The following is a 22104-nucleotide window of genomic DNA, read 5'->3' on the forward strand; positions in this document are numbered from 1 at the left end:
ACTCTGGTGGGTACCAGTTAGACTTCAAAAAAATGACATTAGGCCTAACATTTAGAGCTCACATGCTCGTATTCTAAGACTTTTCAGGTGAACATCTTGCGTGCTCTGGGAGCAAACTTTGCAGTCTGATGGCTTTTCTTCATTCCGTAGTTTCCTTTACGCGACCTGTTGCGTTTTCAGAACATGAACAATCTGTTTACCTCGTAACTCGCAAAATTTCAAGAAAAGTGCAGAGCCTTATGTTTTAGTCTCAAAATGGAAAATTACTTCTGCCGCTTTTTCAACCAATGTCAGGGGCCTTACAAAGTTTTTTTTTTGAAACATAGCAGCTCAAATTTTGAAACCTATGAAATCACTGGCCCAGCTGGCACTGCACATGACGCAGCTGGCCATTCAGCCCACCCAGCTACACCGCCTCTCGCACTTTCACACGCTAGCTTCAGGGGCTACGCACCCTCCCCCACTTGGTCATGGCAAAGCAGCAAAGAGGCACGTGGCACAAGCAGACACCCAGGCCCTTTCTTTTTTTTTTTCAGGAGTGCCAGCACCGAGACTGCGGCGCCAGCGAGAGAAAGGAAGCACTCCCAAATGCAGATTGCAACAAAAAACCGGGCCTTTTATTCTCAGGTGAAATTTACAGGGTGTCTCTTGGTCCACGGCCTCTTTCATGCCTCGCGGCAGGCCTCATGCACCTAAAAAGCTCAAGCTCGTGGGGGGAGGGGCGCTCTCTCTCCAACCTGACTCGCACACGAGGGGGGATCATCTCATCTGCAACATTCCAAACAGACCACCAGCCCTTCATCCACAAGGGCACCAACCCCTCCAACGTGCAGTGCACGGAACAATGAAACCCAACACCTTCCGTACAGTCAGTACATTCCCAAAGGCTAGGCTCTTTCCAAGACCAAATTTGAAACAGCATCGTCTGCACATTACCATTTGCTTTGAACATACAAATAAGTTTGATACAACAGAAATTAATTATTTGCCTTTGTACTCCCTCAACGAGTGCTTTTAATTATGCAAGACCATTTTTGTAGTAGCTCTAAGAGACATGAAAATGAATGCAACTTAAAATATCGCCACTGCGTAGCATGGAAGTGACGAATTGAGCCGTGATGTTACTTTCAAATGCAAACAGCTATGACAAATCACCAGCTAAGTAACTAGCATTTATAAACTATCATTAAGTATTCCGTGTGTCTGCAGTCAATTCAAGCGCCATGCTTTGTTTCATATTTACTGGTACCACTGCTAGCACTGCACAACTACGTGCGTTCACGAAATAAACGCCACACACTTCGAAATGCTTCTCAGTTTCAGTAAGCTTGGGGGCGAGCTAGGAGACTCCACAGAGTCTCAATTCCCCATCAATGTGCCATTCCAGTCATGCAACGCTTCCGGCCAATTAAGAGCTGCCAAACTGCGACCGAGCACTCACGGTTTTCCGCCGGGGATGGTGCCAAAGTGAGGTGGTGGCCGCAGGGATGGGTGTGCGTCAAAGCCTGCGACCTGCGACAAAGACAGCTGCGATTCAGCGCCGGTCAGCCACGCTTCCCTTGCAAGCACAGCCAACCCCACTGCCGGGCAGCGCACCGCCCCTGCAAGGCCCACTCTGTCTGCATCCCCCTCCACTCACCATCTAGCCCTCTTTGGCGACTAAGAAGTTGGCTCCCTTCAGAACGGACCAACAGGCACAAGTGCGTCGGGGATGCTACACTTAACAGCTCTGTCATCGGCTTCAACAGTCAAACCACCAGACACACTGATACTGTACTGCAGAGCACCAGTCGGTCATTGTTGAAACAGGTACATTGATGTACATTAAAGGGACCATGAGGATACCACGAAATTCAACTTCATTCAAAACACTGTGGTGCCAGGGTAAAAGCTGCGGAGATTTTGACGCAAACTGCAATCACCTAAGCTAAACTAGCAAATGACTCTCTTATTCGATGCAGTGTCAAAGCTAGAAAAAAACTTCAAGTGGGTGTTGCCAGGAAACGCAACAAAAAAAATGGATTAATTTCCAATGAACCTCAAAATTGTGCTTGACACGGCAACTAACAAAAGCCACGGCAAAAGTATTTGTGAGACCAACAATGATCTAATGATGTTAAAGCTTAACAGCAGCTGGAAGTGTCTTAGCTGGGGACATGGCACTAGTTTCAAGTGGCTCAAAGGATAACGCAGAAATTTGACTTTAAGATCGCCAAGCCTTTGCACCCAAACCAATGAAGCAGCTGGCTTTATGGACGGCTGGAGCAAATTCCGACCTGCAGACCTACGAAGCAAGAGCTTTGTTGTGCGAAGCAGGAACGAAACAAGTGGCCACGCTGTTATGCAGGCAGTGAAACCTAGCAGGTTTTATTAGGTTTTAATCAAACGAGCTGAGTTATAGTTCCTGTTGAACTGTGCCCTGTGGCATGAAGCCTTTTTGCCGACGTACTGTTTTTGGTTCCTCCCCCAATTCCAACACGAATATTTCACAGCAACTGCCGAGTCGTTTCCAACTAAACATGAACATCATTCAGTACGAAACGCCAAAATCTTTTGAATGAAGCACCGTCTCAAGTGTTGTCGTCAAGGTCACTTTGAACTATTGGTAGCAGACCTCTCAGCCCACACCCACTAAGTTCACTCCACTGTCCACCTGCAGGCTCTTCTGACCTCCCAAATACTTCACTTAGCATTCAGCACACAGAAGCGGTATCCAAACGATGAGGAAAGCCGTGCAACTTAAACCTCCCGCATTTAAATGCAAGCAAGCAACCCAGCATTTGTTACAAATCTATTCCCAAACTGTCACAAAGTGCCAAGTACTTTTAACGCAGTGTAATCACTGGGGTCTCGATTACTTCATACATTAAGAGACTTCAGCTGAGGGCCCCAGCCTTTCGAGTGGATGTGACCTAACTACATAAGCTGCTCGATGCAGCAGCGTGGCCACACGGAAGCCGGAACCTGCTCCCGACCTAGCGTTTCCTCCCTTCCCGCTCCCTGCTCATTCTCACTGGCCCGGGGCAGTGGCCGAGCGTGCCCGGAGTGGGGGTTGGCCGCCGGGGGTGCCCACCAGAGATCGCGAGTAGGAACTGAGCGCCGAGCTGTGCAGCTGCGGGAAGGCGGCCGGGTTGCCGGCCAGGTCGGCCGCCGCCAGGCCATGGGGGGCTCCCGCCAGCGGGTACGGGTACGCACCTGGTTTCACAAGGGAGGGGAGGGAGGGGGAAGGAGAGAGAGGTAGAAGGATGAGACACATTGAAAGGATACCAACTGACAGGACAGGGTAGTCACCAAGTGTCCCAATCAGAGACACTATGACTGCCTGCACAATAAAAATATGTTTGTGCACTAATACAAATCGAAATAATTCCCCATGGTATGTCCATCCTCGAGGACATACCGTGGCGCCACCTACGAATGACGTCATTTGTTCGACCCCGGTCGGGTTGTCGTCTGCTACAAGCCTACAACCCATACCTGTGCGTATTACTTCATCGATCCTTTGTTGGACCCCCGTCGGTTTGTCGTCTGCTACAAGCCTACAACCCATTCCTGTGCATATTACTTCAAGTCCTGCCCACACCTATTGAAACCAATAGTTTTTTACCGACGCTTTCAAGTTGAAGTTTTGATGTTTTCTCATTCGCATTGGTGCTTTCCGAGTGCACTCTTAGAGCTGGCTCCATCTACTGAGTAGTAGAGACACTTGCATACGCTTTGCTTTTGTTTTTTTGCGTGGCGCTGTTTTTTTTCTTAAGCGCCACCGAAGTAGTGACCGGCACTTCGAAAATATGGCGATGGCATTAACGTCGCATGCGACTTCTCCAGGGAAACGCAACATTTCTAGCTATTTGGATGAGCCTACACACGACTCTTTGGATGATATTAGCAGCTAAGACTCAGAGGACAACTTTTATTCATTAGATTTCAGTATGGAAAGCAAAAGTGGGTAAAACCAGCTGGGAACCTGATACCCCTGTCCAACACAAGCCCCAGTAAATGCAAAAGTATCGAAACTCCCACTTGTGCTACAAACAAAAAAGAGGCAATGGATGTGTGGCCAACCTATGTTTCATAAGTTCGAGGAACTGCTTTTCCCAATGCTATGAAAATCCCTAGGGCTAACTGTTTTTTTGTAAGTGAAGAAATTTCAATTAGGCATTTCACATTTGCAGGAGTTTTGCACAGCTAGTATGTGTACAAAATTTATATTTTCATTTTTTTGTCTTTTTTCACTGTAGAGCAACACCGAAGTTTTCACTTACTCTTTGTTTTCCGCAAAATTTTTCTGTACAGCTTTGTATTTTTTCCACATAAATATGTTTGTTTGAAACAATTACCATTGCAAAGGAACTTTACCTTTCTACATCTTCATACCATACACTTCCATGTCAGATATTTTTTGCGACTGGGAAAAAATTATTTACTAGACTACCCAGAATTGCTGCTTTTTTCACGGCAGGAAAATGTTAATGTGCATAAGACTATTCTTAAATTTTTTTTTAAACTTTATAAGAAAAAGAGCAGCCATTACTGAAAGCCAAACTCGCGAACTGGTGCCCAGCAGCACAATACATAAGCCACCAAGCCAAGACGCATGTTCATATATAAACACATCATGCACACACAACAAACGTGTGGACACAAACACATGTAGCCCTTGATTATATGTAGGTTGTTAGTACCTTCCTCACACAATTTTAAAGCACCCGAAATTGTATCGCATACCTATATTTACACACTGAAATCTGCATAAATCCTTTGATGCAAAAAGTAAACACTTGCCTAGATCCCATAAAATGCCCCTTAGAATGAAAATCAGCACACGCACATACAAGCGTGCACATAAGCACAATGTGCAGCAACTTTTAAGCTAATCACTCAAGCTACATTGCCAACTTTCAGGCCAAACAAAACGACATTACAGTGGAGCCAGAACTGTTTAGTGCAGGCCATTAACGCGCAGAGTTCTTTCTCCATCTACAAGTCCTTCATTTGCACTCGGCTTTTAACAACCCAATAAACTTTTGCAACCCAATCAACTTCCTACATTAGTTCATCAACCTGCTTAGGTTTCTCGCCTCTTCCACTGCATTAATTCGAGGATAAACGATCTAAGAGGATAGCAGCAGATGTCGCATGCATCTAGCTGCCTTCCCACAGCGAGTGCACGTCGGCTCTGTAGACACTAGTGCGTAAGAAGTTGACCCCAATTGCTAAAGGCCACCAAACTTCCCGTGGTCTCGCAAACTGGCAGAGCTGCATCTGGGCCCCTGGGGCAGTGCGAGGGGGTGATGGATTGCCCCAGGTTGAGAAGGAAGCAGCTCTCACCGAGGGCAGACGACTTTGAGGAGGAACCTGGCAGGGACTGCTTGGGTGCACCGCTGGATCCGGGAGTCGTGGAGCCCGAACTGGTGGGGGTCAGGGATTTGGACACTGGGGTGGGGGACTTGTCACCCTGGGCCACCACAGAAAGCCGGGGGGAAAGAAAATCAATCACTCCGTCAAACAACAGAACAACATCAACATGCCACTTGAGACATTCTTGACAGCCAATTAGGTTCGGTAGAGGTAAGAACCTGCAGTGTTCTGATGACTGATATCATGTACTATGCATGTTGTTTCCCTTTTTTTTTTTGCTTTCCAAAAGAATTATTCGTAATAAACAACAGGGGCGGTATTCTCGTAACTGTCCCTTTCATCGTGACGTACTACCGGTTAAGCAGTAAGCGTTGGCAGTAGGTTTGTTCCGCTTGCGTTACGTCACTTCCGGTTGTTTGCTTTTAGCCAATCAGGGCTCGCCAAAAGGGACACTTTTGAAAGGGAGGCAAACGGGACAAAACTCGAGAATACCACCCCAGGACACTTTGCCTGAGATGCTCAACTGTGGTTCATTACTAGGATTCCACGATTCTAAAGATAGCTCTTTTTCAAATATGTGATGCTAACCATAGCTCTCATTTACCTCTAGTACCTACGACTTTTGCTCCCTTCACTTGGGAAGTTGTGATGCAAAACTGTACAGCATGAGTACATCAATTCTAATGCAATCAATGCAATTTTTGCCTGAACAGTTATTTAACTCACCACATTGCTACTTCGTCTGAATAAATGTGACCAATGAGAGGCGAGCCAGTTAAGAGGTGGTTTTTTTTTTTTCTCTTTGCCAGCTTTTGATGATGAAACTAAAAAAACACAACCAACCAATGTACCAAGTTGCCAATGGTAGTCCAATGTGTCAACCAATGCACCAATGCAATCGGCAATTAACTTCAGAGGATAAAAGGCTGTATCCCTAACCCTGCTTAGTGCATTTGTGTATACAACTAGCATCTTACGGCCAGCACAACCACCAGCTTCATGAATACGCTTGTCCTTGTCCTTGCATGGGTGTCAACAGGATTTTGTCTTGAGAAGGGCAAACCCATTCTATCGATGGGGGAGTGGGACAGGGCGAGGGGAGGGAGAAAGTGCTCGTGTGGCTTTGAGGGGGGGGCAGCGTCCCTTTTGCACCCCCTGCTGACGCCCACCTGTGCTTGTATCCAGTTCCAGATCCAGAAGGTGTAGACCTGCCTATCCCTTCCTTGCACGGAGGAGTGTAACTCAAGAGACTAAGGGAGCTAGACGCCTTGCACCCTCACCAGGCCGTCCTTGGTGGACTTTGAGGAGACCGGGGTGCTGCGGCTAGATGAGGAGCCCGACCGACTGGGCGGCCGTTCCCGCTTGATGGGCCGCTCGCTGCCGTTTTCCCGTGGCGACAGGCTCCCGTTGTTCGCAGGCGACACGGGGTCCTGGCGAGACAAGAAGATGGAAGAAGAAAGGGGGTGAGTTCAAGGTGCCACACGAAGCCCTGACCAGTTGAGACGACTCGAGGTGCTTTAAGGGAGTTCATTTCAAAGGCTTTATTTCGCGAGCATGAGCAGACCTGGCCCTCACTCTGTAATCCTTCACAGGGCCTCTACACCAGCCTCGCCATGCAAGAAAGATTGCTTCCTTGTGAATGTGCCGTTCCAGGCAGGACAAAGTAAAGAATTTAGGGACTGTAAGGACCTAAAGCCAACAGAGCGAAGTTCTTTTATGACGTTATCCTTCTTATGACATTGTCCACCAGCATCAACAACAAGCTCACTCACCTCATTTGCAACATCAACTTCCTGGTTTTCATCATCGTTGTCCTGAAAATAAAAAAACAAAACAAAGGAGGCGTTACACGATGAAGGCAAAGGAGGCTAAGAAAAGTGCAAAGCTCCACATACATTCAAGCCTGTGGGCCTGAGAAAAATGGAATAACTGTCCACTGTCTTTCAGAACAAAGGCAGGGAAAACTGAAATTTTGTGAATTTCTATCTGTACAAAGTTTCTGAAGTGCTATGAAATAGCCACTTAAAGTTGAACTGCAAAACATGACACAAGGCTAGATACGCTCCTCATCAAGATAGACGCAGGTTAAAAATACAAGAATAGCGTACTACATACAAAAATGTGATGAAGGTGCATCAAAGAAATCGGATCCCTGTCAAACTTTCCCATTTTGTCTAGCATGCACACAAGGCTTGTGCGCAGGTTGCAAGCGGCCGAGGCCAAGGTGCAGGTAAGGCTCATAATAAAGTGGATGAAGTTTCTACAGGCCCTATTTTCCTACAGTGGGTACAAACTGGGAAGGTTGTGCGTACTTTTGAACAGGTTCGCCCTATGCACCTTGCTTACATGAACAATGACGTCATGCTTGTCTTCTTTCCGCCGCTTCTTGTCAGGATCTGGTGTCCGGGTCCGAAGCTTTGCATCCCGCGGAGAAGGCGAGTTTCTCTGTTTCGGAAAGGAAAAATCCTTTATTGAGATTTTGAGTTGGCATCGGGTAAATTTCAGGTGAACTGCATGTACTGCACTCCGTTCCAGTGTTTCCACAGAAAAAAACAGATAACTGGTCAAGTTGGTTTAGATTCATCTGTTTGCGTTTACCTCAGTCCTTCGTCCGTGTCTTTTTGCGCCTAGTGAAGATGAATTTCCACAGAAGCAAGGATAAGCTAAAACAGATTCAAAGACATTCAGGGGTGAGACAGCTGAACCAGATTTGGGAGCAGCTTTTGGAGCAGCGAAAATTCGATTTTGGAGCAGAAGAACCTTGGTTTGGAGCAGAAGAACGACATTTATTATGTCACCTTAGGAGCCTAAAAAATCAAATGTTTGGCCACTTGGGGGGTGGGGGGAGTGTGCTTTTTAATCGGTGGTTTTAAACGTACATAACACTGAAACAGCCTTTCAATAAAGTTTTTTCTGTCTGAGTATCACAAAGAACGAACTAAACTGCCTTTTTCAAACCATTTTTACATTCTTGGGCTCTATGCATAGATAACGCGGAGTTCCGTTGAAAATATCGAATTGAAAAACCAAGCAATTTTAAGGAATTGTTATTATCCCGTGAATGCCGCAGTTGTTATTTTTGTAATCCCAGACTCGGCGTTACGCACGACAGAGCCACGGCAAAAGTTGCGCAAAGCGAGGTGACAGTCGTCGCACCCCACCAGCCCTCCCATTTCAAGCCCCAAGGTGGCCGTTCACTACGATCGTAATTGGAGTATTGGTATGTTTTGGCATTAAATTTCTTTCGGCATTAAATCTCAATTCAGAGAGATGAACCTTTATTACTAGCGTGCGATAATAGCCCGTCCGGCTATCGGACACTGCTTGAACATTTGGCGGTGATGCAGCCTGCGCCGCCACTTCTGCAGTGTCCATCGTCCCACTCCCGCAGCTCGCAAGCTCACTGTGAATAGCAACAATAACTCTGCGTTTTATAACTCCGCAATGAGTCCCAAATTTCACTTCAAGCACGCACTGCGCCTCACACTCAAGGCCGAAACACGGCGATATCGCGGGCACCCCGTTGTTTTTGATGAACCCTCAACTTTCGAGTCGCGTAACTTCCCGCAATAGGTCAAACGACTAAATGTAAACCCAGCCACCCCCATAACCAAAACCGCGGTAGAAATCGGCGAAGAGCACTCTGCCTGTACCACGAGAAGCTGCTTCGCCCAGCGGCCATGCTTTCCAATCTTCACCGCACCAACATGGCGGCGCCCAGTAATGTCGTTCTGGAGATGCGGCGCTCCCAAAATTGCTGTTTTAAAATCAACTTGCACAAGTAGTTTGTGAAAACTTTATATGGGAAAACTTTAAAAATTCGCACAATATAACATGTGCAACCCGACATTGTGAATTTCGAAAAAACTATCCCGTGGACAATTTTATGCGGGTTTTTTATTGAATGATCAATCAATTAAACCTTTACAAACAGCATCACCTTCAAGGTGCTGGAAAATTATGCCATCAGTAAGCATTTTCCCCCACTGAAATTGACGGGAGCGTTAAAATTCTTGGCTCTCATACTCTTTCGGAGCAGTTTGGCACAATTTTCGCAATTTTCAAGCTTTTGAGCAGCCTGGCGCAGGAAAACGAATTCGTATCAAAACTGCGCAATATGCGCAGCTGTCTCACCCCTGGACATTTGATATCCTGCCGTACAATAATTTATTGCAGTTGATCCAGCTTTGCAGTAATCTAACAGCTGCTCTCTGCAACAATATACAGATGTTTGCCAAGCTATTAAAATGTCCTGCAAGGACTCTAGGACCGCACAGATACTGCAAAATCATAAAGTATGAGAAAAACTCCACCATGAGCAAAGGGCCCAGCCTACTACACACAGTATGCTTCATAACTTGTCCTTTTGCAACATGCATTAGGATGTAGCAGTCAGAAAAATTTGAAACTGCCTGTGTATGCTTTTGAGACACAAAATTTCACTTAAAAACTACAAACTCGATCTCATAAGAAGTTGATAAATTAGGTCGTGTCCTAATCGTAAACGTACAATGTAAACGTGACCACCGTTTCCTAACCACTGCTACAATAGAAAACATTACACATTATTGTGATCTGCAGCCCTTATATATTAAGGTAACAGCTTTAGTTTTGCTTTAGTTTTAACTACATAGAAAACACAAAACCTAGAACACCTACTTGACACGCCTAGCATTTCACGTGTCAAGTAGGTGTTCTTGAAGTGCTCAGTGCTCAGTAGGTGTTCTTGAAACCCACTTGAACCGCCGAGCCAGCATTCGCATGCATTCGCATTTCCCGCTCTATGGCACGAAATGCGAATGCTGGCTGAGCAGTTCAAGTGGGGATGACGACGATTGTAACTCACAAAAATGCTTTTAAAAGTCGCATGCACAATTGTACACGCCATGTTGCAAAAGGTTATTCACACAAAAAATTACGCCCACCTCCCCTCGCGGGAACCCTGGTGTGATGCAACGCATCAAGGGGGTTTCATTGCTGTTTCCATTGTGTTGATTGCGTGTATGGCAAGGGTTCTCACGCGATGGGGAGCAATTCATGCAATGCACATGCACATGCAAATGAGAGACTATGCATGTGTGTGTTTAGGTACGGTGTTTGGCATGTCGCTGGTACTGGGTCGCGGCATGCCATTCACTAAAGGGACTGTCACATGAAGACGTCGCCAAGTACTGCGAGAGAGAGCAAGCGCAAGCACAGACGACCGTCGACTGAGCACGCCGGAGCACGGCACCCCGCTTATATACGCAGTTCGCTACCGGAGAGAGGAGAGGAGGAGAGGCGCAGCTGTGCAGACGCCGACGCCGCCACGCAGGAATGACAGAAGCAAGAGCATGAGATTTAATTTAGCCCTGGCCAATCCCCCCTTGTGGGTGCGCGCCCATGTCATCATCATCATCATCCTCTTCATTATCAGCATCATCTTTTTGCGTGACGGACACCGACAACGCCGGATGGATGGAGGGACAAGGCGAGTGAGAGATGCGTTGCATCTAAAAGCTTTAAATGAGCCATGTTTCAGGGCAAACAAGCTAGTATTTTAGGCAAAGCATTTCTCAGTTGTTTTTTTTCCTTTTAATTATTACAAAAGCTGACGACAGTGCCTGCCCAATTTGTTCGTGACAAAAGACCATGCTCTGCTCAAAGCATCGTCCACTGAGTAAAGAGCATCTGTGCAACACAACTTCTTCTCAAAGGGCAACAGGAGACTTATTGTAAACCAGCCATTATTGTAAACTAGCCAAGCCAGTATTCTTGCCAAACAGGGTATAGGATTTCTGGTGCAAGCACTTTTGGCAATACATCTCTTTAAATCGCAGCAATGCTACAACACAATATGTCCCAAAATTAAAATTAAGTATCACGTGTTAGTAATTAGTCACCATTAGGGGTGGGCAATTGATCGATTAACTTTGCAATTAACTGATTAATGCTTTAGTTGCGATTATATTTTTGAACCAGTTAATCGGCTGAAGTGATGTGAGCAAAATGAACTATGAGTGCCATGATAAAATTCCGCGCAAGCATGTCGAGGATCCAACTCGTGTTTGAATAACCCGCCCTAAGTCACAACAGCAAACAATGCAAGTATGACCCGATATTATTGTGATGAAAACCATAAGGGGTCAGCCAAGACAAACTGAGAAATGACTGTAACTAGTACAGCTATACGCAATAGAAAAAACTGCGAGCGGGCACTCACACCGCTTTAGCGTTACATACACTAACTCTGGCGCAAAAAAACCATGATTAATCGGTGTCCCCAGCAATGAGGGTGAGTGCATACGATCCAGATTCCATAACCAGTGCGAGTGAAGAACGTGGTGATAAGCGCCCTGGCTACATCAGCGCCATGATGATGATCACCTCACCTTACCTGGATTGAATGTGTGACCAGGCCTAGAAGCCTGCTGATGATATTTATTTAATATTATTACTATTATTACTATTAAAATAATAATAATAAAAAACTAGGTAATTTTTTTGTTTTCTCTACAAACGAATGGAATTGTTTAAAGCAGACTAAAGCCCACCGATTAATCGTATTAAAATTTTAGGTCGACACCCAGCCCTAGTTACCATCTAATTGAGTCCACTGCGTTCATCTCCAGGATCATCAAATATGTATTTCCATCTTACAACTTTCACTTCAGGCACTCGTTCAAGCCTTCCTTTTGCGTTGGTCTACGCGCTTTATAGTGGTCAGAAGTAACATCCTGAGCGTTTCTCTAGTGCCGTACTGAGCTGAGTTAGTTTATGAGCTGTTTTTCTGAACACTGGTGAAGTTTGTGTGACTTGATTTGTAGTGACTTGTTGACCACGCCAAAAATTCTGTGCAGTGTGTATAATGACCATGTTACATGCAGACTGATTGGATATTTTTTTGTTCTTAGGGCAGCGCTGTTATCACTAGTCGCTGCGCCCTGATATGTGGGTTATAATAAATTCTCTTTACCCCCCCCCTCGTTCAAATGATGTGTTGGTCAACTGATGTGCGCTGGTGCTTTTGTTCTGTGGAGAAATCGTGGTGCTGCATGTCTTCGAGCCCGGCCGCAGCGGGCAATATTCCCACTGCTGTGGCGTGTCCGGTCGATTCTGATGAGTCATTTGGAGCATGAGTTGGCAGCTCTAGGGGAAGAAGCCTTCCTTTTGCGTTGGTCTACGCGCTTTATAGTGGTCAGGAGTAACGTCCTGAGCGTTTCTCTAGTGCCGTACTGAGCTGAGTTAGTTTATGAGCTGTTTTTCTAACACTGGTGAAGTTTGTGTGACTTGATTTGTAGTGACTTGTTGACCACGCCAAAAATTCTGTGCAGTGTGTATAATGACCATGTTACATGCAGACTAATTGGATAATTTTTTGTTCTTAGGGCAGCGCTGTTATCACTAGTCACATATGTGGGTTATAATAAATTCTCTTTACCCCCCCCCCAGGCCTTGGAAACTGATTGGATTTTTTTTCTTCTGTTTTTCGGGCAGCGCTGTTACCACTAGTCGGTGCGTGCCGATATGTGGTTTTATAATAAATTCTCTTCTCATGCCCTGAGACACTTCTGTAGTCAGTGCAGAAAGATACTGAGCTAAAACAGTGCAGTACAAAAAAAAACATCAATTGCCAAATTTTCAGTAAAATTACAGACAAATGCTACAGTGGTCTCACAACGACCAAGGCTAGTACTCAACAAAAACAAAACATAAAAAAATGCTCTGGCCACCCTGTTTAAAGACCAGCATCTCTCGCCCACTGTATATGCGGACATAAATGCAAAGTAACTTTCTCAGAAGTATGCAGACTCTCTGTGCCGTAAATGGTGAAAGCTAAGCACGAAAAGTGGAGCCCATGGCTTAGAGTGCATTGAAACTCACCCTATCATCAGCAGCAGCTGCTCGTCCAGATGGCAGGAACATTTGCAGCAGGGAGAAATAGAAGATAGAAATATGCGAGTGAGCACACAGGCTGTGGGAAACGGGTACAAAGTAAATGGGTTTCACCCTAATGTACCCCTTGTGCTACATTTGAAGGCTTGCCACTTTAAAAAAGCGGAGAACTACGCAGAGCATGACATATTTCACAATTCTGCGTAGCCCTTAAAAAAAAAAAAAAAAACCACTACGGTTAAGGAGGACGTGGTAGCTTTGAGTACAAATGAGTTCTAGGAGACATATTTTGAAAACTATTACTATGCTTTTTAAATCATTTGATTACCACATGAATCTGAGTGCAGTACATTCAACCGATTAACCCGCAAAAAGTAACTTTTGTGGTACGAGACTTTACTTTACTCATGATTCACACCTCAAACTGGAATTAGCATCAATCACAACTTGCGCTTCCTCCCCACCCCCTATTACACTTCCTTATACAAAGGGTCCTTTAGTTTCTAGTTTTATCAGTTTTAAATACCAGGTGCGTCACTCGTATCACATTCAAATGGACACCTCTAGAATCGGATCGTACTGAATAACCTCTAACGACCCCCGTCCCCCTTTCCCACCCACCGTGCCAGAAAGGCCCTTGGGTGTGACATGACAGAGTTATTCAACATACATTGCGGGACTCCCCATAGGCGCCACATTTCAAAAACTGTCTACTGTTGGCCCCCCTGCACAGGGACCAATGGGGGAAAGTTGACTAGCCTGCCATCTGTTGGGAGAACGAGAAGAAGGTGACCCAATGTATTTGTTCTCTTCATGAAATTAATAAACTTTGATTTGATTTGATTTGAAGGTTAAAGTGGTACTCAAGTGCTTGCAGCTGTGGGCTGAGTCATAAAGGAGAACCGATAGAAACGTAGGAACCATTATATTAGGTAATGTTTGCTAACTTTAAAAGCAAGCTCTATTTATTTATTGTTTTAAACTGAAGTAAAATTGAGAGCCGAGCTAGCTTGTGAACATATATTGTTGAAAATTAAGCGCAAACACAATTTATTCGACCATGTTTGTTTCATTTTTTTAAGTGCGTGTTTTATTGTTCGCACTTAACTTGCAATATTGTTTTAAGTAAATGTTCAGGAAAGTTCAGTTCATGTCCCCTAGGTGCTGCACCAATGCACTTGCCCCTCAGCTACACTGAAGCGCAGGTGCTTGCGTGGCCCGAATTTTGAGGCAGGGTTATGGAACTGATGCACATCGAAGACCTGTGCCAGCAAGAGCAGCACGCACCCTGGGCTGCGGCTGCAGCGGCGGCAGCGGCAGCGGCCGCGCGCTTGTCGTGCTCCTTGAGGGCCGCGACGGGCGCCAGTCCTGAGGAGAGGGCGAGCAGGCTGGCCGCACTGTTGGGCGGGCCCAGGGCCAGAGCGTGGGGCATCAGGGGCCCCATGCCGCCGGGGCCGGGGCCCCCGTGGGCCAGCTGCTGGGCCTGCATCTGCTGCTGCAAGGGGGAAAGGAGGAGGAGGAGGAGGAAGCAATGAGAGGAACTAGTGCATGCTCAGAGTTTCGGTTTGGCATGGTTTGGCTTTATGCTGCTCTAATAACAAGTGGGTGGTTACTGACACAGCACACGAGTTTCAGTTTACTGTGTTTCGGCTTTACAATCGCCTGAATGAGCATTTCACTCTCTTCTTTTGCTGTAAACTTTACCTGGCCTTACGCAATAAAGAATCAGCCACTTTACTTTTTTTTGTGATAAATATTGATAAATGAGGGAGGTAGTTGCTTGTGCACATCACAATTCCCTTGGTGCCCTGGGGCAAAATGGCACAATGAAAAAAAAAAAAAAACTCCCACACGACATCGAAAATGCAGTATAAAACAAGAACAAACATTTTTCTCACGAAGGCTTCTATTTCATTCTATCCCTTTCACTCATTTTAACCCTTCCACTCATTTTATCACTTTCAAAACGCTGGGTTTGGGCTCACACAGAATGTACAGGAGCCCTCTTTTTTACAACCACCTGTCCAAAAGCCTCCAGTTATTCAGCGCGGCCAGCAGCTACTGCAGTGCACTTACTAACAAACAGAAAAGATCTCAATCAAGACATAGCTCCCGTACAACGCTCTCTACATCCAAGGGGCAGCTAACCGCATCCTTCACTCAAGTGGGCGACTCCTTCTCCCAAGGCTTTTGGTTTTTGTTATTCTTCCCTGCCCCCTCCCAACCTCACTTCCTCGACTACGCTAGAGCTCTTCCCATGCTTCGTTGCCAACCTCCGTGCCAATAGCCGGGGCTGCTCCGCCGATCTGGCAATCAGTCGATCCATAACGCTTATGCACATGGAAGAGAGGGGGAAGGAGAAGGAGTCCATGCGGGACGAGATCGCTCCACCGGCGTCAGTGGAGAGCGCGAGAGGGTGGAGGAGGAGGAGGAGGAAAAGCGGGGGAGCACTTACCATGAGGTGCGCCAGGCCGGTGTGCTGCTGCTGAAAAGAGACCAACGCGCCGGTCACCAGGCAGCTCAAGCGAGAAAGCGCGCGCGCGTGTGGCGTCTCGATTAAGCGCTCGCCGCCGGCCGCGGATAATTAAATCGGCCGCGCCGCTGCTGCGGAGAGCGCGCCCCGCCAGACAAGCCGCTTAATGAGCGCGCCGCCGGGGGCGATCGATGCCCCCGGCTCCCCCGCCCGCCACCGCGGCGGATTAGCGCGCGCTCCACGCCGCCTCCGCGCGCAACCGCTATTGCGCAACCACCGCCGTCCACGCCGCCGCCGCCGCCGCGTGAGGCCGCTAATCGCGCACGCATTTCGCGCCGCGCGCTGCCGGGCGCCAGTTTTTCACGCGCGAAACGGGAGAAGTGCCTCCTCCTGTTCTTCCACGGGAGGAGAGGTCGGTCGCCCGCGCGACTACACGCGCGACGACGACGGTTCCCACGGGATGGTGTTCCCCTCCACTGCTGTAGTTTTTCTGCACGAGCCGACGCTACTACAAATTAGGACGTGACAAATCATACGAATCGGGTACCTGCGTAGGCGGTGCAGTCAAGCGCTACCAGGCCTACGCAACCACTTTTACTGAAATTGCACCTAAAAAATGGAGGGGAGGGGAATTTGCCTGCGTGAAGCGTGTGCCTGATTTTAGCAAATATTTAGGTTCACGCTTTGATACATCAAGGGAGATTTGCGCAGTTACGCGAAGTTCGAAACTGTCAACCCGAAATACCGAATTACGCCAAACACGGAAACGAAATGCTGACTTGTGGACGTATGAACTATCAAACCCATCGCACAATACACGCGAAAAGTAAACTAACCGCGGCAACTGAAAGATTGCAATATTTCAAACAATACTTTAAGAGAAAATAACAACGACCGCCTCGTAGAACACGCGATGCCTCGATCGAAATTCTCCATAAATCAGCGGCACGAATGTGGCTTGTAAATCACTGTAAATTTTTTTTAAGTTCATTCAATTTAATCGTTACCGACTTAAGCTCTACTTAAAAAAATTTAAAGGTCAAACACTAACTTACTTCCCAATCCAAAGGCAGACGGGGAATGAATCCCTCTAAAATGTTTGACAAAGGCTTCAGACAAGCAAACTGCTCACATGTACTTCCAGGTCGCATAACTGGTCTCGCTAATCAGTTTCATTATGGTTAATTATTTCAGCCAGCAGGCTGTAACACGTATAAAGCCCACAAACTGGTGCTTACTAGGTTTTTTTTTTCTTCTAACTTTTTCTTCAAAAGTACACGCAAAAATGGTAGCTAAACGCGCGGCTTAGCGACTGCGGCAATGGCGTCGCGAACAGCGCGGTATTTATTAAATTGGCAGGTCGTGTTGCCAGGGGAAGAAAACGTCATAAAATGACTTTTTCTGCGACGCTGTGGTAAGCGTTCAACTGCTTTTGAACTGTAAAGACATCAGACTAAAGTTATCCGAACTGCCTTTGAGCAAGACAAGAGTTACTTCCATCACAAGTAGTTGCTTGATAGATTCAATGAACTGCTCTAAACGCTAACAGTGGGCTCCGGGTACGCCGTCGTGCGCGTACAGCCCAATAGACAACCAGGACCCGTTTCCCGCTCTTTAGAACGGTAACAAAAGCTTGGTAGGGGAGAGTTGGTACATTTTTTTTCATGCTGGATGGCAACTACGTTCTTGTTTTCCTCCGCCGCAGTTATCAACGAGCCTCAAAAAAGTTGAGCGGTGCCTGAACCGAACCGTTCTGCCTGAAGATTAAACAAACGTTGCCGCGGCAGTGAAAAAGCGCCGGGAAGGAAGGAAGCGGCCTGCGGTCGCCACGTACCCCGATGATGGCGTTCAGCTCGGTCATGGTCACCTGCTTGGCGCGCTCCACGGCCGCCGCAACCTGCTGCTGGTGCTGCGAGGGGCACAGAGGGGGAGGGGGGGAACAGGCACACTTGTATAACGGGCTACCAGGGCCGGGTGGAAAGGATACGTTAGATGGAGAGAGTAGAGCACAAGGGAATGCGTTTAGGCGCAACGATTAGCGGCCGACTGGAAAGAGGTCGTGTCGGCAGCAGTGATTGAGATAAAACAACCATGGTATAGGGCAGAGACGGAGAGCCAAGGCTCAAAACAGCTTTCTATCCACGCGTAGCGCTTTCGATAATAAAAGAGAACGAATTGATTGATCAAACGACTTAACATATTAACAGCGGGGCGCAGCCTCCTCAATAAAAGCAAATTTCCAATTAATAACCGCTGAGGACGCGGGTTCGATTCCCGGCCGCGGTGGCCGCTTTTCTGATACATGGAGGCGAAAAGCAAAAAACGCTCGTGTGTTCACGAGACTTCCGCGGACGCTCAAGATCCCCCGGTTGTCAAAATTAATCCAGAGCCCTCCACTAGGGCGCGCCTCATCGCCTGACTAGCGTCGGCGCGTTAAACCTCATAATCAATCGGTTCAATTAATGTCACCCCGACTTCCTAGATGATGTCTGGTGAATGTTATTAACGGCTGTTTTAACATCCCTAGAACTTTCCGTGAACAATCGCCTTGAGTGGGTACGCGCGCGATCACAGCGTGCAGGCACCAACTCGTACTCCCTAACCCTTCGACCGAACTCGCAGTTCTCGTCTCTCTTTCGAGGGCCTCCAACCATCATGATTGTCCTCGGTAATATCTGACCAGACCCCAAAAGTGGTATCATCATCATCGTCGTCGTCGTCACTTAGAGTTGCTCACGTGGATTTGATGACCCAATTTCTGGACGAATCAAGCGCATCAGCCAAAAGAAGCCCGCGCGAAGTATACCCGCTCATGCAGTAAAAGTGCACGCTGCCGGTTTCTCTACGCCGCCACCCCTGTTGGCCTTCTTTCTTAAAGACGACGATGTCCCGAGCCCTGGATCGGCGACTTCCCAAAACCACTTTCTTTTTTGTCCGTGTGCGACAAAAGTGCAAACCTGGAGTGATCGCAGCCGTAACGCCGACCCTCACTGTCCGCGTGATATCGGGCTTGCGGTAATCGGGGCGTCTGCGTGGTGTGGACAGGCGCTTGATATGGGGTTAACCTGACCACATCTGTTCGCGCAAGTGCTTCCGGAGACATCCCATGCACTCACAGACTCCCTCAGCCCTTTCAGAAGCTGCTACTTCTACCGCATGTGGGCCCTCCGTGGCTCAGTGGCTCACGCGTTGTGCTGCTGAGCACGAGGACGCGGGCTCGATTACCGGCCGCGGCGGCCGCTTTTCTACAAAGACGGAGGCGAAAAGCAAAAACACCCGTGTGTACGAGATTTCGGCGCACGTTAAAAATCTCCGGGTGTTCAAGATTAATCCGAAGCCCTCCACTACGGCGCGCCTCATCGCCTCATCGTTTGAGTTACCGACTTCAACAACAAAAACCCCAGACAACCGCTGAAAATCGACCTATATGCAAGGAATAACAGAAACTGACCTCTTGAGAAAGGAAAGGCAGGATCTGGGCGATGATGGCGTTCAGCCTCTTGGCCACCTCGGTCTGGAAAGGAGAGAGGGGGAAAGGGGCGATTGCCGCGGCTGTCGTATATACTTGCACGGCTCGAAGCAGCTCACCTGCTTGTGCATCTCCACGTTTAGGCCGTAGGACATCTCGTAGTACTGCGCAGAAAAGGAAAAGGGGGGGGGGGGGGGGTCAATCCTCTCGCAGAAGAAGGAAAAGAAGGAGCGTCCACTCACCATGACGTAGTGCCTCTGCATCTCGGTCTTCTCGCTGGCCAGCTTCTCGCACTCGAGCTTGAGGCTGTGGTACTGGGCCTGCAGGAAGTTGAACTCCTCCTTGATGCGGTCGCACGTCTCGGACACGGTGAACTTGAACGGCTGGCCAGCCTGCGCCGGGGGTCCCTGCGCCCAAACAGGCGGGGCCGCTCTCGACACACCGCACGCAACACCCGCGGCCACAAACAAGCACTACACTCGCGAGCGATCCGCGCTGCTCGACTGACACAGGGCAAATTATGATCGTCATGATATCAGTCCGGTTCAAAATTCCTTACGAGTACACCGCCCGTCACGCCGCGCGAAACTTCCGGCCATTGCTCGGCCTGAACGACGTCGTACCGCATAAAAAAACACAGAAGTCGGTCAGCAAAAACGTTCGCAGGCGACGAGACACGTCTCTTACAACCATCCAAAGACCCCTTGGAAAACCGATGCCTTCGTTGTAGAATGATATGGCACTTCTATAATTATCACTAAAAAAAAAGTTCATCCACTTCAAATTAAGGTTCGAGCGGTCCATAATAAAGTGACCTGTTATGACCAAGCGCACTGCACTAGGGGAACAAAGGGAATAGAGCAAGGCTGAAGTTGAAAAACCAAGCCGGTGTATGCGCTGAAGCTGTTCTTAAACTGTGAAGAAAACAGGCTGTCACGTCAAGCAAAGCATCAGCAACGAAAAGAGCATTGTTTCTCTCCGCGTTGCGCTGCTGAGCACGAGGTCGCGGCGGTCGCTTTTCTGGTGGAGGCGAAAAGCAAACATGCCCGTGTGTACGAGATTTCGGCGCACATTAAAGATCCCCAGGTGGTCAAAATTAATCCCGAGCCCTCCACTAAGCGCGCCTCACCACCTGCGTTGCGTCGGCGCGTTAAACCCTACAATCAACCAATCAATGTTATTCTCTTCGCTTGAATTACTTCTGGAAAAGGTGTAAAAAGCCTAGCAGCGGCTGCGATACTTTTGGCATTATTTTCCGTCTACAAAGTTACTTGAGGGCACGGTGATATTGCTCAAGAGTATACCAGCACTCCGTCTGTTTAGCGGTGGCATTCAGAAAAGGCCATTGTGCTGATGGCAAAGTTCACAGGCGGCAGGGCGCCTCATTATTGAAGTGACCTTCAAGTTTCCGTAGAAGCAACGCACTGACTGCATAATTGTACGGTTTACTGTCATGACCTACATGCTAAGCCGCCGTAAGGACGTTGCGCGTAGTTTGAAATGCTCAAGAATGGTCAAGCTTTTTTTTTTCTTTTTTTTCTTTTTTTTAACGCAAAACGTTTGCAGGCCAGCAGTAGATCATTTAGCAGCGGCGGCGGAGTCTGAAGCCTCAACGCCGCACATTCAGGTGCATGCTGCTCCGTCTCGTGGTCTAGATCCGAGGCGTGGTTTCGAAACGAGAATTTAGGTATACCAGGGGAGGGACTCTCCGCGGACTGTCATGGGGTGTGACGTCACTGACAGGTGGTGGGAAATGACCTCTACCGGGGGCGATTTCAGTGTACCGGTCAGACGAAGGACACATGCCTCGTCTCCTTCACCTGACACGAGCACACACGGGCACACGCAGATGGTGTTTATACTTGGCGAATTTCCAGTTCATGAGAATAAAGAATAGCCACCTGAACAAAATGACGTCCTCGTCTTTAATCAGCCGCGAGCGCGGTTATAATAGAGTGCGGTGAAGTGTTCCAAAGTACGAACGTGAGCAACGCGATTGGCTAGGAATTTGCCGCAGACTCTTTTTAATAGCGAAGCTGTTTAGAAAATCGTAATTTTTCGAGTCTGCAGTTAAAAATACGAGGAAATTGCCGAGCGCGCGCACGCGAGCCCACTCACGTGAGCACGGGACTCGCGGCGAGCGCCCGGCAGTTTAAAAAAAAAAACAAGAAAATGCCTAGCGCTCGTGTGCGCGTGCCTCGCGACTAAGCCTTACTCGCGACGACCACCCAACGCCCCCTGCGCACGTTCGTCAAGCCAAGCGTACCCACTTAGGAAGATTGTCGGAGATTGGCAAAAAATAATTAAAAAAAACTGCAGCGTTCGCCGAAATCACGGAAACACTTGCAAAGAACGAGAAAGAGCCGTCATAGCGTATACGCCCCACCAAGGTGACGTCCAATGATTATCACTTCCAAAAAAATGAAATAAGCTCACCCCTATAGCAACAATGATGGAGTAAAGGTCATTGCGTCAAGAAGCAAATCGGCTGCAATCATGGACTTAAACCTTCGCGATTGTCGTGGAGGTTGCGTACAGCTTCGTTAGCTTCAAGCTTTATGCGTTAGTGTGAGCTTCCTTTTTTTTTTTTTTCGTGGAACCGAAATGCTAAGTTGACCTTTGGCTCACGCAGGCGTTTTGGTTTTCAACACGAACAAAAAAAAAAAAAAAAAACTGGGAGAGGAGCTGACCGGGACACAGCCCGCCAGTTCCTGGGCCGATTGGAACAAAATTTCGAGGCTTCCTCAATATTTTACGCAGACTAAATAAGGAAAGTTTTTCGCAACACAGGCACTCTAGTGAGCTCTAACAGCCCTTTTCGCGCTTGCGTGTGGTTCTGAAAAAAAAAACAGCTTTTGAAATATTTCTAAGCGCATCGTCGGGAAACTCTGAGGTCCGTGTCTTAGGATACAAATTACAGGCACAA

At 47.7% G+C, this 22104-nt stretch overlaps 1 protein-coding gene across 5 annotated transcripts in view; it reads right to left on the reverse strand.

Moving 5' to 3' along the window:
- Positions 1–22104, reverse strand: part of LOC144144540 (transducin-like enhancer protein 4) — a 50657-nt gene that overhangs the window by 17842 nt on the left and 10711 nt on the right. For 2 of the 5 annotated variants that reach the window (XM_077676045.1, XM_077676043.1), the window contains exons 2-14: positions 19421–19585; positions 19298–19342; positions 19161–19223; positions 17544–17618; positions 15692–15721; positions 14524–14731; positions 13225–13241; positions 7708–7806; positions 7134–7175; positions 6642–6791; positions 5332–5458; positions 3074–3195; positions 1442–1527 (exon numbers count right to left, since the gene is read on the reverse strand). In XM_077676045.1, coding sequence (XP_077532171.1) covers positions 1442–1527; positions 3074–3195; positions 5332–5458; positions 6642–6791; positions 7134–7175; positions 7708–7806; positions 13225–13241; positions 14524–14731; positions 15692–15721; positions 17544–17618; positions 19161–19223; positions 19298–19342; positions 19421–19585 — 1229 coding nt within the window. The remainder of the gene's footprint in view (positions 1–1441; positions 1528–3073; positions 3196–5331; positions 5459–6641; positions 6792–7133; positions 7176–7707; positions 7807–13224; positions 13242–14523; positions 14732–15691; positions 15722–17543; positions 17619–19160; positions 19224–19297; positions 19343–19420; positions 19586–22104) is intronic. The other 3 variants (XM_077676047.1, XM_077676044.1, XM_077676046.1) reach the window with 3 other exon arrangements.

The sequence above is a fragment of the Haemaphysalis longicornis genome, unplaced genomic scaffold (assembly GCF_048455015.1).
Source record: "Haemaphysalis longicornis isolate Haplotype H1 unplaced genomic scaffold, Haemaphysalis longicornis Haplotype H1 scaffold_7, whole genome shotgun sequence".
NCBI classification, from domain to species: domain Eukaryota; kingdom Metazoa; phylum Arthropoda; class Arachnida; order Ixodida; family Ixodidae; genus Haemaphysalis; species Haemaphysalis longicornis.